The 18,285-nt window shown below is 33.5% G+C and overlaps 1 protein-coding gene and 1 long non-coding RNA gene across 4 annotated transcripts in view; one reads left to right on the top strand and one right to left on the bottom strand.

Moving 5' to 3' along the window:
- The window catches only part of PTPN12 (protein tyrosine phosphatase non-receptor type 12), a 106,361-nt gene extending 88,364 nt beyond the window's left edge, over positions 1-17,997 (top strand). For 2 of the 3 annotated variants that reach the window (XM_056799498.1, XM_016426062.2), the window contains 7 exons: positions 2,955-3,040; positions 7,635-8,605; positions 13,156-13,233; positions 14,133-14,203; positions 15,215-15,245; positions 16,323-16,430; positions 17,009-17,997. In XM_056799498.1, the coding sequence (XP_056655476.1) occupies positions 2,955-3,040; positions 7,635-8,605; positions 13,156-13,233; positions 14,133-14,203; positions 15,215-15,245; positions 16,323-16,430; positions 17,009-17,070 (1,407 nt within the window). In that variant the 3' untranslated portion in view covers positions 17,071-17,997. The remainder of the gene's footprint in view (positions 1-2,954; positions 3,041-7,634; positions 8,606-13,155; positions 13,234-14,132; positions 14,204-15,214; positions 15,246-16,322; positions 16,431-17,008) is intronic. The other variant, XM_056799499.1, reaches the window with a different exon arrangement.
- Positions 1-18,285, bottom strand: part of LOC103093745 (uncharacterized) — a 99,168-nt gene that overhangs the window by 39,365 nt on the left and 41,518 nt on the right. The window lies entirely within an intron of this gene.

Here is an 18,285-nt window from a genome sequence, read left to right as displayed (position 1 = left end):
TTTTAGTAAACTGAAAATTCATGAGTGAATGGTATGACATCACAGGGAAAGTTAAGACTCTTGGACAGTGTTGAGAAAAATGAGGCAGTAGCTCTGTTGTACTTTGCCCCTCCACAAATACAATACTGTATTTAGCAATAGATGCCACATTTTTTAAGAGTACATTGTTAGGTTGGGCATTGTCCAGAGGAAGGAAGCAAGGATGGTAAAAAGTTTGGTTTGTTCCTTGTTAAGATAATTTGAAAAAAACAAGTGATAATTGTCTTTAAGAATTTTGCAGGTCCAACACATGAATAACAGATTAAAAAAATTAATTTTCTTATTAATGTACTGTTGACAACAATGAAGCCACAACATTTGGACTCAGTACACATTTTCAAAGTCGTCCTAGAGGTGCTTCTTGATAAAGTGGAAGTAGAATTGAGTGGGGAGGGGACAATTAAAAAAATGAATGGATTTAGAATTAGATATATACTGTTACAGTCCATGGTGGATGTGACAAAAATAAGTGTTTAGTAATTGATTTTTAAGATATTTGGTAGAGGAGAAAACAACCCAATTGGAGGGGGGGGGAAGTCCTCTGACATTATTACCCATGTAAAATGGAGATTTGAACCCCAGACTTCAATTCCCAGAAGTCTTTTGTAGTTCCCAGAATGCCCTATAATCTCCGAGTCCTCACCTGAGTGCAAGAACACAATTTGTATTTAAACTGACTTTCCGCCTACTTCAGGGTCTCTCAGCTTCCACTTCTAAGCACACGCAGGCAAGATGTAAGGCTGTTGAATGGGCTCTGGGCCTAGGCACGTGCTTTCTTGTTTTCTTTATTTCTTAATTCTAATAATCTTTAACAAACCTCTAAAATATAATACTTTTAATAGAGAAACTAATTTTAACTGTTACACCCGTAAAAGGACATCCAGGAGAATATTAATAATCACTATGCTGGAATCCTGTTGGCTGATCTTTATAACATTTTTAGGAGAAATTATACACCAATAGCATACATATTAGTATTGAAGGGGACAGAGAGGTCTTTATAAAGCAAGATTCCAAAGAGCTTTAAAGGACTGCCCTTTGATTCAGCCATAGCACTGCTGGTTTTATACCCCAAGGAGATAATAAGGTAAGACTGGTACAAGAATATTCATAGCTGCACTCTTTGTGGTAGCAAAAAATTGGAAAGTGAGGGGATGCCCTTTGGGGAATGGCTGAACAAATTGTGGTATCTGTTGGTGATGGAATACTATTGTGCTAAAAGGAATAATCAACTGGAGGAATTCCATGGAGACTGGAACAACCTCCAGGAATTGATGCAGAGTGAAAGGAGCAGAACCAGGAGAACATTGTACACTAGAGACTGTTACACTGTGGAACAGTCCAATGTAGTTGACTTCTCTATTAGCAGCAATGCAGTGATCAAGGACAATTCTGAGGGACTTAAGAAAAAGAATGCTATCCACATCCAGAGAAAGAATTGTAGGAGTAGAAACACAGAAGAAAAAATATTTCCTTGATCACATGGTTGGTTGGGGATATGATTGAGGATGTAGATGCTAAACAATCACCCTAGTGCAAATATTAATAATATGGGAATGGGTCTTGATCATTGACGGATGTAAAACCCAGTGGAATTGAGCATTGGCTTCAGGAGGAATGTGGGAGGAGGGGAGGGAAAGGACATGAATCATGTAAGCATGGAAAAAATTTCTTAATTAAATAAAATTTTTTTTAAAACCACCAAAGCAGTATTCTATGATGGACCATAACTTTAGCATCACATATTTGATGTAGAGAACACAGAATCTCACTATGGTGATAGTAGAATTCTTGGAGCAAAACTCGTATCAGGAGATATGTCTTTCCCTTGCATACTAAAAATTACAAGACTAAAAGATAAAACAGAAGGACCAGCAAATTTCAGAGTAGTTACCTTCCTTAAATTGCAGCAAACCAAAATCCTTAGGGGGGAAAAAATTATAAGGGCAGCTAGGAGGCTGATTGTAAAAAGAGCCAGATTAGAGAAGGGAGGGCTCAAATCAGACTTCAGACACATTTTAAATGTGACCCTGGGCAAGTTACATAGCCACAGTTGCTTTGCCCTTACTGCTGCTTTGCCTTGGAACCAACAAAGTATTGATTCTAAGACTGGGTTAAAAAAAAAAAGGTGTAATTCTGGATAAAGAGTGATTACATTTGAATCCAGAAAACAAAAGGCCATAAACCCCTCATATGCTAGAAATCTTTAAATTGTAGAGTTCCCTCTTAATGGCCAAATTGTCGAGCTTCCTCTTAAGGGCCTCACCTTCAATGTACAGTAGGTGAATACAGGCAAGCTTACCAGCTTGTGACTTGGGATCCTGCTTGGAACGTTGCTCTGTTCCCACTTCCAGTCACTAAGTCTAAAACATTCTTATTTCTGTGGTGGACACTATAGGAAATAGTTAATATCAGCCACCTGATAGAAATGAAAAGAGATTGTTGAACAAAATCGATGGGTCAGAAGATGCTTGCAAGATGAGAAACTTGGACTATGCTCAGAGCCAGAGGCTAGATGGAGAAAGAGCATTGGGCTTTAGGCAAAGAGAGATGGGAACCCCGAGGTAAGTCCTCTCCCTCTAGAGAAAAGGGACTTGGCAGGTCCATTGGTGAGAATGTCTTATTGAATGTTTATGCTACCGTCCAGTTCTCTCTTTGAGGTACAAGTTTTCACACATTTCCTATTAACTAATAGTCATCTATTAAAAGTAGAAAGATGGGGTAGTGTTAGCAATCTATATCTTCCTTCCAAATGGTGCAGGCCTATTTGGGCTGGAATTCAGTTTTTACTCTTCTATGACATTCAGGGTCTTTACAGTTTTTGCAGTGTATATGCAGAAGCTCTATAAAGTTTTAGAGTAAATTGGAGAATAACTTTGATAGTGTTGTTTTGTTGTGTTTTTTCTTTTTGGCAGGATGAAATTAGTACCGAAAAGATTGTTAGCTCTCTGGACCTTGAAAAAACAGATTCTCCCCCTCCGAAGCCTCCACGTACACGCAGGTACCATACACCATGTTTTCCCTTTTGGTTTGGAGAAATTATTTCTTATGGTAGTATGTGCTTTAATCATTTATAGATTTAGTGGATTTTAATTTTTAAAAATTGTTACCCATTTAAATCACAAAATAAGGATGCATTATTACAGTTCTTGTTAGCTTATAGCCTTTGATAGAGTTTTAAATTTTTAAACATAGGACATTCAATAAACCTTTTGTTTTGCTAACTCCAATTTTCTCTCTCTTTAAATAAGTTACATCTGTTTCAAGGAAGATTGCATAAAATTCTGTACTGCTACTTATAGAGAGGAAACTAAGAGTAACAATAACTAGAGTACTGACATTTTATAATTATTTTTTCAAGGAGTTCAAAATGAAAGTGCAAGAACTATAGACTTAGAATTGATTTCCTTTTTAAATAGGGTTATTATACTAGTAAATCTAGATTCTATCTTTGACATGTGTAAAAATAAATGGTGAATTGTAAAATTAATAGGCAATGGATTGATTATTGGTGTTAAACTGATTTTGATACTCTGCTTGCATAATTAACAATTCTCTGAATTTCATCAAGACTCATATCAAACCAATTTGGACAGTTACTCTGAAAATAATTTCAGATCACAGGGCATGCATTTTTCATAAACTGCCTGCAAATATGGTTTACATTTTACATGTCCATCTTTGAGCAGAGAAACATCATATTTTGAGTAAACAAAATTGAGATTTGAAATAAAGGGAGAATACTAGGAATAGAATTGTAACATGAAGAAAAGTTAATGGACAGTTTTTAATAAATTAAAAAAAAAAGTATTGGTTCCAAGGCAAAAGAGGGCTAGGTAAATGGGGATTAAGTAACTTGCCCAGGGTTACACAACTAGGAAAAATCTGAGATCAGATTTGAACCCAGGATCTCATCTCCACTGACCCACCCAGCCTGCCCCCTTTAATATATTTTTATACTAAATACCATCATTTAAACAAAGACCAGTTAGTAGAACTAGTAAGAAAAGAACAAGACAAATTTCATTCAAAAAATTGACTTCTGAGTCTGTGAGCTCTGAGAATAGTGATTTACAATAAACTAAATGGTTAAAAAATAGTAAGAGGATATGAAGATTGGATTTTTTACAGAGACTATTTCAAGTATGTAGAAGAGTTGAGTGATCAATAAATAGATAAGCATAATTGGATAGAAACTTCTAAAGATTGGATATAAATTCTTCCAAGTTACTGTCTTATTTTGAAAAATAGGCATGACTACAAAGTAAGGCTGTTTGATAAAAGACAAGACAATGTATGTATGTATATAAATGTTCCAAACAGAAAAATATGCCTTTGGTCTATGTGATCCTGGTTTTTACCCAACACTAGCATTACCCAAAACTGCATTCCTTTAACCCACATTTATTATATTTCTGTACTTTTGCCAAAGTGAACTAATACCCTATGAGGTCTTTGGTGTCTTGTTCTATCATATATCTCTCTAAAAATATAGATTGTCCTTAATTCAGCACTGATAAAAGACAAGTCAATGTATTTAGAACAAGATGAGGATTTAATGAATAAAAGAATTCTTTTTTTGTTATTTGTTAGTTGGTCCTATAAAAATGTACTAGCTATTCTCTTCATGAATAGCCTGGGAGTTGGTCTGGTAGCTTCTACAGTAAATAATTTACCATGTCGTGGGATGGTTGAACGTTTTTGTGTGTGCATGTAAAATTAAAAGAGAATAAGCATTCTCTAAAATGATATTGTCTTTAAATGCTATGCAGCAAATGTTTTTCTTTCTTATTTCTTTAATATTATCTGATGATTATCTTAATATTAATCAGAAAAATAAGCATGGAAATGAAAAAGTGGTATTGGATGAGTTTTCTTTTGTAAGAAGAGGAACTTTTAAATTTAAGGTCTTAAGTCCTTCTAGATTTATAAGCATTGAATGGTATCTTCTTCCTCGTGCTATTCTTTAGAACATGTAAAAATGTAAGATGCATTTGGTATGGATGATTTCCTGACCATTCTATGGGTCATAATAATGAGTTACTTAATTGGACATATTAAGTAGATCAAGTGAAAACATTAATTTATTATTATGCAATTAAAATAATGAAAGAATAAAGGTTTTTAATTTTACTTAGCAAACCAAAAATTAAGGAAAATTTATGGGGGGGGGGAAGCTTTGTAGTTTGAAATTACTAGTCAAAATTTGGAAAGTGAGAATTTTAAAACTTTTTTCTTGTGTAATTCTGTACTTGATATACATCATGAAATATGAGTGAAAGAAATATAAGAAAAGAAAAAGAAATTATTGAAAGGATTTTTTTTAATCTTAAATTTAACATTTTAGTTTCAAGTGTACTGCTTTTATAAACTTTTGAATTAAAAAAAATAAATTTAAAAGCATAATAAACCAACAAATCAGCATGTATCTATCTAGTCTGTGGAGCTCTGCTCTATGGAGATAAAGAAAAAAAACAAAACCACATCCCCACTCAGAAATTAAAGAGGAAGGAGAAGAGAACTTGTAACATAGAAAAGCAGATATGGAATATATTTGGAGTAATGAGGTGTTAAACTCTGGGGAAATCAGAAAATATGGGGAATGAATTATGAAGAAAGCTGTGGATTCTATACATTTCAGTTTTAAAGAACATTTTCTTAAGGCACAGAAACATGAGAATGAAATGTCAGTTACAAATGCAATAAATGCCCAGCAGAGAAGCTTGTGTCTTGGCTTGGAAAGGAGCCTCCTTGGAGGAAAAGGAGAATGCCATGGTCAGATTTGTATTTTAGGAACATCAGTTTGGTGCTGTATGAAAGATGGATTGGAAAGGCAAGGAAGAGACTCTTGGGTCATTGAGACTACTGCAGTAATCCAGTTATTGAATTAGAAATTAATAAGACTTGGTATTTGGATGTGGCACGGTGAAGGAGACAAGTCAAAGATGATGAGTTATGATCTTGAATAGCTAGAAAGATAGTGGTGCCTTCCACAGAAAACAAGAAAGTTAAGAAGAGTTATGTTTTTCAGAGCAAATGAATTCTTATTTTGGATATGTAATATTGGAGATGCTTGTGGGCACTGTGTGGAAATGTCTAGTGAGAAACTGATGATATGGACTGGAGCTCAGGAATGAGACTAAGGAAGACTTGATCTGGGAGCATAAATGTGATTAAAGCCTATAGGAGTTCACAAAGATCAAGTCAGAGAAAGACAAGGATAGATCCTCAGATATAGCCAGGGTCAAAGGATAAGACATTAAGTATCTACTATGTGCCAGGGAACCAGGCACTGGGCATACAAAAAAGAGGCAAAAGGCAATTTCTACTTTCTAGGAACTTAAAATTCAGTTATAACTGACAGCACGCAAATACATATAAATCAAGTTATATACAGAATAAACAAAAAATAATTAACAGAGGGGAAGGCATTAGAATTTTTAAAAGTTTGAGGAAAGCTTCCACAAAGAAGGGATTTCAATTGAATCTTAAAAGAAATCAGGGAGGTCTCTAGGCAGAGTAGAGGAGAGTGTTGCAGCTATGGGGGGCAGCCAGTGAAGGTACCCAGAGCCAAGAGATGAAGTGTCTTAATCATGAAACAGCCAGAAGACTGGAAAAGTAGAAAGTGGGGGCTAGGTTATGAAGGGCTCTGAGCACCACAAAGAGGATTTTGTGTTTGATCTTATAAACAGCATGGAACCATTGGAGCTTATTGGGTAGGGAGGTGACAAGGTCAGATTTTGTACTTCAGGAAACTAATTTCAGTAGCTAAATGGGTAATGGATTGGAGTAGAGAGAGACTTGAGGTGGTCAGATCCACCAGCAGTCTCTTGCAGTAATATAGTAATATTACTATAAGTAATATAGGCTTAAGGAATGAGGGCTAGTACAGGGATGGATGCAGCATCAGAGGAGAGAAAGCAGCATGTTGGGGAGATGTCACATGGGGGAAAACCAACAGGTCTTGGCCACAGTTTGCATATGGGGAGTGAGAAATTGTTAGGGGTCTGGGACGGTATACCTCTGTTGTGAATCTGAGGGACTGGGAGGATAGTGTTTGCTTTCTATCCTAATGAGAGGGGTGGTGGTTAGGGGATTTTTAAAGGGTGCAGGAAGATATAAAAGCAGGGAATGTGGATAATGTTTTTTAGGAGTTTGACTTGGAAAGGGAAGAAATATCAAAGGCAATAAGTTGAGGTGATGACAATTCAAGTGAGGTTGTTAGAGAAGGGGCTGGGGGCAAGGAGGAAAGAAAGCTATCAGAATTATATATGGAAGGAACACTGGTAAACCTTGGAGTCTTACAAGTATGGTTCAAATTTTAGTTCTGTCACTTAATAGCTTTATGCCTTAATATGTTTCCTTACGTAAATGTAAAATTTAAAAGTATAAAATGAAAAAAATTAATACCTGTAATACCACATCTTCAATATGTTAGTTGTAAGAATCAAATGAGATATAATTGGCTAGGAAATACAACATCTTATGAATTAAAAGTGCTACTGTGAAAATATAAGTTATTATTAAATAATTAGATTATTGCAAATTTCATTAACTTATACTTGAAGAATTTAATGCCATTCATTTTTTCTCAGTTGCCTTGTTGAAAGGGATGCTAAAGAAGAAATATTACAGCCTCCAGAACCTCAACCTGTACCACCCATCTTGACACCTTCTCCTCCTTCAGCCTATCCAACAGTTACAACAGTATGGCAAGACAATGACAGATACCATCCAAAGCCTGTATTGCACATAGTTTCATCAGATCAGCAGTCAACAGACCTCAATAAAAATTATAATAAATCATCGGAACTTCCAGAGAAGAGTGAATCAATAGTTGAACACATGGAGAAGAAACTGGAACGAAACTTAAGTTTTGAAATTAAAAAGGTTCCCCTACAGGAGGGACCAAAAAGTTTTGATGGAAATACACTCTTGAATAGAGCACATGCAATTAAGATTAAATCTGTTTCACCCTATGCCACCGAAAAACTCTTGAAGTCACAGGATCTGAGTTCAGGGAATTTAACTGACGATATTTCTCAAAGCACTTGTGTGGACTGTGGTATATCACCATCTAGCAAAGTTTCAGTAACTACACAAGAAGGAATACAGAAGAGTTCTGATACACCCCCAAGACCAGACTGTTTGCCTCTCAAAGAGAAAGGACATGTTATATGGCCATTACATGGTCCTGAAAATGCACTGCCTGTTCCTAATGAGTCTGAGAGCAAAGACTCAGATAATCAATGTCGGGCTACTAAAACTATTTCTCTAACACCAAGCCCAACGTTACAAGTAGAACCCAGCAGTCTTGTGGATCATGATAGTAATACACCTTTAGTTAGAGCACCCCTCAGTTTTACCAACCCTCTTCACTCTGATTCTGACAGTGATGAAGGGAACTGTGATGGAGCTGTTCCTAAGAATGTGACTAATATTTCAACAGCAAGTGCTACAGTTTCTGCTGCCACTAGCACTGAAAACATTTCTACTAGAAAAGTATTACCAATGTCCATTGCTAGACATGATGTACCAGTTACAGTATGTTCAGGGGCTGAAAAAGGTAGGTTGTATTCAGCTTCACTCAATAGATCTCAAAGTATGGTACAAAGATACTGAACATGAGTTTTAAAAATAGTTTTTCCCAAATTTCCCAACCTAAAACATAAGATATTTTAACCCTTAAGTTTGAAAATGAATTTTAGTTGATATATCACATTTTTCTGCTATTTTCCCTCAATGTAATACCTTAGTTCTTTGGCATAAGTCACAAGTATTGCAAAAAAAACAAAGTGGATATTTTATACATCACAGAAACAAATATTACAGAGAGGGATGCTTAGTTCAAAATGCTATTAAAACCCACTGCCTGGAATAACTTGTCTGACCACTTGATGTCACCACTATTTCTCATGAATATCCATTAATAATCTTTATATAGAGATAAATAACTTCTTGGGTTCTTCTTTTACTGTCAAATGTAATTTCACAGTAAGAATATTCTAAGTTAATACCAAATTTTCAACTTTGAGTTAAAACTGAGTAGTACTTTTGATATCTCTGGATTTTGTAACTATAAGCGGAAGGATGTGACAACATTTTATCTATTCATGGACATAGAGATGTTGGTGCTTGTTTATGATATCAACCCGACCATATAATCTGAAGTGCAGCGATTTATATGATATAGGAACAGTCATAGACTAGAGCAGAGCTTTATAGGTAAGACTATCCCTCTAAAATGAAATTGTAAAGAAAATGGGAACTCTTAAAATTTATACTGATTCTAAACCTAAAATCTAAGGCTCCCCATAAGCCACATTTTGGGGGAAAACTACAGATAAATATCCCATAAATAAATGTGCATATGTGTATGATATGCACATATATAATAAATTTATGGCTGTGTTGACATTATTCTTCAGTTTAATGATTATTTGGGGGAGGTTTGGCTGCCACCTTCATTAACATAATGTGTCAAGAATAGTAGTAATTTGTAATTACTACTTTGTAATATTCCTTTTTAATGTAGTAAATGGTTACCTCCAGGTAGCAGAACAGGAATGTAAGACATAAAATAATTTATCATTTGGCCATTGGCCATATTTTTACCAGTAGTTGAGTAGTACTGTGCACATATAAAACAGATATATATCATAAAATATGCCTATTGGCAAGTACTATTTAAAGGATGAATTTTTTCCTTTATGTTTTCAGGCATACAATAAGTGTGTGTGTGTGTGTGTGTGTGTGTGTGTGTGTGTGTGTGTGTATGCATATATGGACACACTATGCATACATGTTTTTAAAAGTTTGGAAAACAGACATCATGTAGTTTAAATTAAACTTAATACATGCAACTCTTTCTGTCTCTCTTTCTCTCCCCTTTGTTTTCCAAACATTTTATCTTTTCTGTACCTCTAGATTTGGGCACAGTGAGTTTAGCCCAAGTTGTTTGAGAGTTACCATGACATTTAGGTGAATGTTTTGTTTTTTATTGGAATTTTTGTGTGTGTGTTTTTTAAGTGTCTTCAGAAGGCAATGATATTTTCTACTCTTTGAACTTAATATTTTATATGAAAAATAGTTCCCAAACTGGTTTATATCGGGCTTTTTTTTTCCTTTTAAAGATAGCATATCTTGTGTCTTATACTTGGGGAATTATTTTACTCAGATTTTTGTTCTTGTTTGAAAAAAAATGATTTGGGGAAGAGAATGCCTGAAAGAATTGTTGTTACCTACAACATCTTTTAAGGAAAAGCCTTTGAATAAGTCTAACTCTAAAAGGATGGATGAAATCAAAAGGATGGATGAAGTCACATGCTGTTTGCTAAGCCCGAGTCTTTTTTGGGCTCTTTTTTTTAAATCAGCATTTTCTATTGTTTATTTTTCTCTTAACTAGTTTAAAATGAGTTACTAAATCAGTTTGGCATTAACAAAGCATTTAGCTGCAGAATACTTTGAGTTTGTTTTTTTTAAGCACTCAGCAGTTAGCAGTATTACTTAACGTGTTATTAATATTTGTATTTGCTTGGATGAGCACTGGTAGAATTATAAAACATTTACCCTCAAAAATTTTGAATAGGTAACAGCTGGTAGCTCAGTGGATTGAGAGCCAGACCTAGAGATGGGAGGTCCTCAGTTCAGATCTGGTCTGAGACACTTCCCAGCTGTTTGACCCTAGGCAAGTCACTTAATCCTCATTGCCTAGCCCTTAGCACTCTTCTGCCTTAGAGCCAAAACACAGTATTGAGTCTAAGATGGAAAGTAAGGGCTTTAATAAATAAATTTTTTTAAAGACTTTGTATATATCATCCTCTTAGTGGACAATGTATAGGTAGTACACAGAAGAGGGAATGAGGAAATCCTGAGTTAATATAGGCACTTGCTATTTGATTTTAGGCAGATCATTTAATTTCTGTTTCAGTTCCCTTGTCTATAAAATGGGGGTGGTAATAGCAAATATCTCTCAGGCTGTTGTAGGGTTAAAATACACCTTAATGCAAACCTTTACAGCACCATATAAATATTATTGTCCTTACTTATTAGCCACCTTTGGCCAATTCCAAAGTTTCCTTTTTTCGATAGAGATTTGTCTGATTAACAGTCCTAGGAATCTAAATTTTCTTATTCAAATCATTGAGTGATTTAAATGTAATTTTCTCTGGGAAATATTTATACTAATTTTTGTTTTAATTTAGAACAGTAATTTTCTAGTAGGGTTTTCTCAAAACCACATTCTATTGAACTACATACTGAATATGATTTGAAAATACCTGTGGAGATTGTACAAACTATTAACTGATAATTCTTAATTGCCAATAAATTTATCTTGATGTTTTTAAAAAATATTTTTTACTTTTCCACTTAAATGTAACAACAATTTTCAATATTCATTTCCCCAAATTATAAGCTTCAAATTGTCTCCTTGCCCCCTAGCAGTGGTAAACAATTTAATCTCTGTGTGTGTTTATCATGTACTTCTGTGTTGGTCATTATTGTATGAGAATACTCATTTAAAGCCAAAACCTTTGGGATATAAGAGCAAAGGAACAAGTGGTGGTTTCTAGAAAGCTTGTTTTACAGAATCTATATACATTATAACCGATGGAGTCTGTCTTGTGAGGCTAAAAATATACCATACTGATATAAAGCTCTTGAGTTGCTTGGTTATATATAGCTGCTATCTCTTCTACTGGTTATCTTCCAAATGACTTTTGTTGATTACAAAAGCAGCCAGAATCTTAGATTTAAAGCAAAAGAAACACCCAAAGCGATTTACTCAAGTTCCCTCATTTTACAGGTGAAGCTGAGGTGGAGAGAAGCTAAGCAACCCATTCAAGGATACATAGGTCATGTGAGAGGCAGGATTTGGACCTAGATCTTATGGCACCAGGGTCATTGGTATTCTAGAGGCGGGTCTAGGTGGTTCAGTGTAAACCAGAAGTATCAAATACATCCCACAATATTCCCTAGCAGAGCTGGGACCAGATTAAAATGCTATTTAGAAATATTTAACAGAATTTAAAAAATACTTTTAAACATAATGTTAATAATATGGATTTCCAAGTCAGTTTGCAACTTCAGGGATCCTAATGTACTGTTCTACTTGAGTTTGACACCATTGGGGTACACCATTACTACTACTCAATTTTAATGACCTGTGATTTTTATTTTCACCATGTCAAAAGTTGTCTTCATTGGCAAAAAACAATACTAAAACTATATGGCATCTTCAGTGATGTACAGTACAAAGTTATCCCAAATAGAATCCAAATTGGTCACCCTGTCCCTGAATTTTCTGTCTTTATTATCAAGGCTTTAGAATTAGAAGAGTAACAATTGTTTTCTTTCTAAGATGTCACACATATTCCTGGATTACTTATTAATAAGTCCAGTAGTGGTATTATTGAATCTCTACTATATTCTGTGACATCTAACTGCTGAAGGATGAGACAGTCAGGGCTAGTCTAAGGCAAAATAACTGAAATAAGGAAAATTGCAAAGACCTTCACTGTCTCATTTTTTGCTTCTATTTATCTTGCTAATCATGACCTTATTTACAATTTTTGGGCCCTCACACTATCAGACCCCTTGGAAGAAGTTAATAATAAAATTCACACTGAAGTGCAAATAACTGATAAAATTTGTTGCTTCACAGGTGTCTTGCAGTTTAGCTAGTTATTTAAGAAACCTTTTTGGCTCTTTTTGTGTTAAACTTTAATTGTAGAATTATTAAAGAATTTTCCTACTATCCCCTGAAATTCCATCAAATAGGCTGCCTATTTTGTTTATTAAAGAGAATCCTTGGGGCCAGTCCTACTTAGGACAAAATAGAATACTTTAGATCTTATCTCTAGAGCTTTGGGAAATTTTGGAGGAGTTGTTTTATTAAACATTCTTCGATGCAGTTCACATTGCCTTTATTTTTAGTGTTTGACTTCTTCAGACTGGGTGATAGAAAGATGTTAATAAATAAATTGTGCTAATTTTTACAGTTTTCTTGTTTTTTGAGATGTTGATAAATGTTGTAATAATTAAAATGAATGTAAGAAAATTTTCATATTGTTTAAATGACATAATTCAGTTTTTAATCATGTGTATTTAATTTAGATGTTGATGTTAGTGAAGATTCGCCTCCCCCACTACCTGAAAGAACTCCTGAATCTTTTGTATTAGCAAGTGATCATAGTGAGTTTATTTTATATTATGTTTTTTAGTTTTTGATGAAAATATTTTGCTTAATAGATATGTTTTAAAAGCTTTAATTATAAAAGCATTTTGAATAGCAAAGTATAAAAGAGTTTTTTTTTTAAGTGATACTGACTGATATTTTTGTTGAACTTAAAAACTGGTTCTCTTTGAAGTGATTAACTTTAGGGCAATAGGCATTAGTCTTTTTTTAATTTATAAAACCACTGAAGTTGCCAGTAAACTAAAGGCAGAGTAAAATCCAAAGTAGTGATCTTCCCTGTCCTCTTCATCCCCTCTCCCCGTGGTATGCCTGATTGATGATTTCATATTTAACTGAATTAATTTGAGAGATGCAGTAACTGTAAGACATAATTGTATTTTTATTATGTTCTCAGAACCTACTTTAATTATGATGTAATTCCAAGGTCCCTTAAGCTCAAGGCTTATTATTCAGTATTATCATCAGATTGCTTAAACATAAGCAAAATAGCACTACTACAATACAACTACATATTTGTAATGGCTTCTTTAATTATCACATTGTTGCTGTATTTTAAATGATTTACTTTTCCAATTTGTTTTTCATCAGTATTTCACTAATATTTTTTGACATTTTATTGATTGTATCTAGTGCCTGCAATGCTTATTAAAATGTTTTGTGTTCCAAACATTTTATTTGGCTAGCTCTGTATCTTATAATTGAGGAATCATTGAATTTATTAGCTTTAATACTTAGTTTGTTGTCCTTGAGATTTTTATGATGGATTAACATTTTAAAAAGTTTATACTTGAAAGGTCTGTTTTCATATATCTTTATGTATATATGTTACTGAAATACAAAATAATTTCATGTTTAAAATATTTAGATTTTGATCATAAGAATTTATTTTTCTCAGACACACCTGTAAGATCTGCTGAGTGGAATGAACTTCACACCCAAGAACAGTCTGAGCAAAAGAACTCTGAAGTAAGAATTTCATTTTGGGAATGGAAGAGTTAGCTTAGAAAGTTTTGCTTTTTTGTTTACATTTTTAGAGATGATTTTTGATATTACTTAAATATAGATTTGTAGAATATAATTTATAAATTAGCATTATATTTTAAACAAGCTCCCCCCAAAGGCATTTATTTCTGTTTGCAGAGCATAAGATTTGTTCCCTGAAGTAAAAATGAAATGGCATACATTAAAGATAATAAATCGGGAGCAGCTGGGTGGCTTGGTGGATTCAGAGTCAGACCTAGAGAAGACAAGTCCTAGGTTCAAGTCTGGCCTCATACACTTCCTAACCCCATTGCCTAGCCCATACTGCTTTTCTGCCTTAGAACATTGATTCTAAGACGGAAGGTGAGGGTTAAAAAAAAAAAGATAAATCATGGCATTTTTACCTTTTTCATACATACTTTGTACAATTATCAGAAATTAGAATATTCAGAGCAAGTATGAGTTGAGGAAGTAAACTTATTTTGTGAACTTTTTCTTGGCTACCTAGTGAGGTTTCTGTTTTCAATACAACAGAAATTTATAGTGTTTTGCTTTTCTGTTCACTCTTCTCTTATAGTAGTGTCTGAAGACATTTCAATGCTACCTCTTCTTCCCCTGATCCCTTCTATCTCTTCTCAGCTAGGAAATATAGTCAAATCCCTGGTAGGCTATAGGTAGCTAGCATGACATCCACTGAGGTGTGCTTTTTGGGAGACAGCGAAATCAACTTTTCCACATCTTGTTTAGAAAAGGGAAGGTGAATTCTTCGTCATCCATGCTTATTAAAATATGGAAAATAGCATATCTTAGTCTATGATTTTTATTGAAACTCCACTGAAAGCACTATTGCTTTCCTCATTTAACACTTGGACAGTTCTGACATAAGAAAATTAACTTTAACTTTCATAGATCCATACAGATGAATTCGCCAATTTTTCTTCTACATTATTTTTATGTACAAAAAGTTATAACCATTTCCAAATAATTATTTAACAGGTCTTGATATCTACTGAGAATAAAACACTTGGTGAGTGATTAAGATTTCTTTCTATTTTGTTTTCTACATTGATAAAGGGAAAAATGTTAAAGAATTCCACTTTTGAAGTAGTTGAGTTTACATTTTTATGTTTACTTGAATTGAGACATGATTTCATCACTGCACTTTTCCATCAGGGTCATCTTATTCAGTGCAACTCTTGTTCATGTGCTGTGAATTTTTGAAGAGATCTTTTTTAAAATGCTGGGCCCCATCTACTTCGTGCTGTCCCAGCCTCCTTTTCTGGTCAGAAATCTCTTTGACAGTATCTTTTACCCTAATGAATTGTTTTGTTTTGTTTTGTTTTTTTGGGGGGGTGACTATCCTATATCTTTCCATTGTCATTTTGAATACTCAAAATTAAAATTGCTGCTGGAAGAGATCATTGAACAAATCAGTAGTAATATTTGTCATTACTTGCAGACTAAAGGTGAGAACATTCATGTTATATTTTCCTTTAGAATATACATACAAACTAGATTTCGTTTCTTGTTAGTAGCTATTTCTAAAAAATTATATGAACTAATCTACTTGACACATTTTGATTGTGTCAAAACCATCCCCCATCTTGGAAAGCATAAATATTATAATTGCTAGATATTGTAGCTATTAAAATTAAATTAAAATTCTGCAATATAACTTAATATTCAATTTGCTAAAATCATCCTTTTTGTTGACATGGCCTCATATTTACTATTTACGTATAATATGCTAGTATGTCAATTCATTATTAATTCATTTGTCAATATGAAAAAACTTAATGTAATACTGTAAATAACTGATTTATTTGAAAGGTAAAATTGTTTTAAGTTTTTCTGATTCTGGAAAAATAATGAAATGCAGTGAATACATAATGAAAGATTTAAGGTTAATACAACTATCTTTCAACAAGAATTTACAGTAATTTAATGTGCATATGACTTAAAGAAACCAATCTTTAGTATTACTCAAGGTACACACTTACCTGAGCTTTTAAACTATATAATCTGCCTTACTGTCTGTATTAAAGCTTCAAATTCACAATGTTACAAATGATAATAGCTAATAAATTTTGTTTTTGTTTTTTAGGTCATCCTTTAGAGAGTGATCAGATGGAGTCTAATAGAGAATGTCTACTCTCTACTTTAAGTAACAAAGATCATATTTCAGAAAGTCCATCAGAAATCACAGATATTGGTAATACATTCTTTAAAAATATGCTGTTTTTACCTGCCATTGGTTTTGTAACCAAGGAGCAAAAGATTTCCTTAGAAAAAACCAGAAGGCCAAATTCTCCTTGTGGTCCTTGGATTTCCGTAGGTTGTATAAAAGTGGTAAAATCAAACTTAGTAGCATTTTATACAAGTTCTAATATGATTAGCTAAGAAAAATGTTTGCTGGGTTGATCAAGGTATAAACTAAATGGAAGCATACTTGAATGTACTATAATGCATGGACCACATGAGAATGAATAAAAAATTTAAGTGCAAGATGCTATTTAAACAGTTTTTCTTTAGTTTTGAAGCAGTGTCAAATAATACTTCCCCCCCCCCCCCATAAGTTGTATATGTATCAGGATTGGTTTTATGCCTGATATTAAATAAAAAAAACTTTTAACTTAACAAAAAGTTTTGTGATGTTTGAGAATTTTTAAAATAAATTCCTTTATGGAAATTTTGTGTTCCCAAAAGTAAAGATATTGATAAAGTGAGGTGGCTGTACAAAATATACCGTAAAACTCTGAAAGATGATTCTATTTAATATTTTGACTGTAGGTTTTGGTAATCGTTGTGGAAAGCCCAAAGGACCAAGAGATCCACCATCAGAATGGACATGATGCAAAGGGGACAAAGGACACATGAAATTATATTGGAAAATTCAAGTGCCACTGAAAACCTGATTTATACTATTTTACTTCCCCCCCCAAAATTAAGATTGGATTATTGTGGGTTAGGGGTGGTTGCTAATTAGAGCAGTGTAGATTGATTGTTACTTACAAAGGATTCACTTTTTTTTGAATAGTACATCCATTTAAAATTTAAAAGTTCACAACAGTGGATTCCAGTATTACATTCTGATTTTTTTTTTTTTTGGGCTGGGACCATCTACTCTGCCTTATTATTGTACACTTAGGAAAAAGTATTACATATGGTTTATTTTGTAATTTCAAGTATTATTGCCTTAATGTCTCTTAACCCTGTTACACGCTGCTTGTAGACATATGTTAATACAGTAATACTTTTATGACAAATTGAGTTTATGGACTACTTTTTTGCTAATGTTTTATCATGTATGCATTATTTTGTATATGTACAGGGCAAGTAGGTATATAATTTGATAAAGTTGCAATCATAAGATATTAACAGAAGATGTAAGGAATCTCTGCATGATCTAAATCTTTGTCTACTTTATTTGTAAATTATTTGCCCTGATGTTTTAGAAAATAGTTTCTGATTTTTTAAATTGCTGGACATATGCTACCAGCATTACAGGTTAGCAGAGATAAAAGATTGTAATAATACATTTTGTAAATTGTAAGCAAAAGGTTATTTTTATATTATATGCTGTTTAATTGTTGATCCTAATTTGTCCTGGTTTTCATCTAGTTACAGAGATTCAGTAAGTGCCTTGGAACAATATTGAATTCTCTTAGCTCATGTGTGTTACTTTAATATTTGCGTTCAACTGGGATTAGAAGACTATCAAAGTGTCTATGTTTTAGAATATTTCACTTGCCAGTAAAATACAAAAGCAATTCCACAAATTCTGTCTCTTGGTTATCATTTTAGTTTTCTTAGGAACTTGTACCTTATAAAAGGTACAACGAATTTTATTTGTTTCTTTTTCTTTCTTTCTGGATTGCAGACCTTTTTTCATTACATTCTCCCCATCTAGCTTTCACATCATACTGACTGACTGAAATATCTCCAGAGTTGGGACCAGAAGCTAGAATCAGGTTTGACTATTTTTAAAGAGTTTTCTCTTCTCTTGTTTTATAGTAATAGGCTTATCAGACGGACGGATAGATGGGAGAGATATAAAATGTACAGCA

The sequence above is a fragment of the Monodelphis domestica genome, chromosome 5 (assembly GCF_027887165.1).
Source record: "Monodelphis domestica isolate mMonDom1 chromosome 5, mMonDom1.pri, whole genome shotgun sequence".
Lineage (NCBI taxonomy): Eukaryota > Metazoa > Chordata > Mammalia > Didelphimorphia > Didelphidae > Monodelphis > Monodelphis domestica.
This window is presented reverse-complemented; position numbering and strand designations above follow the sequence as displayed.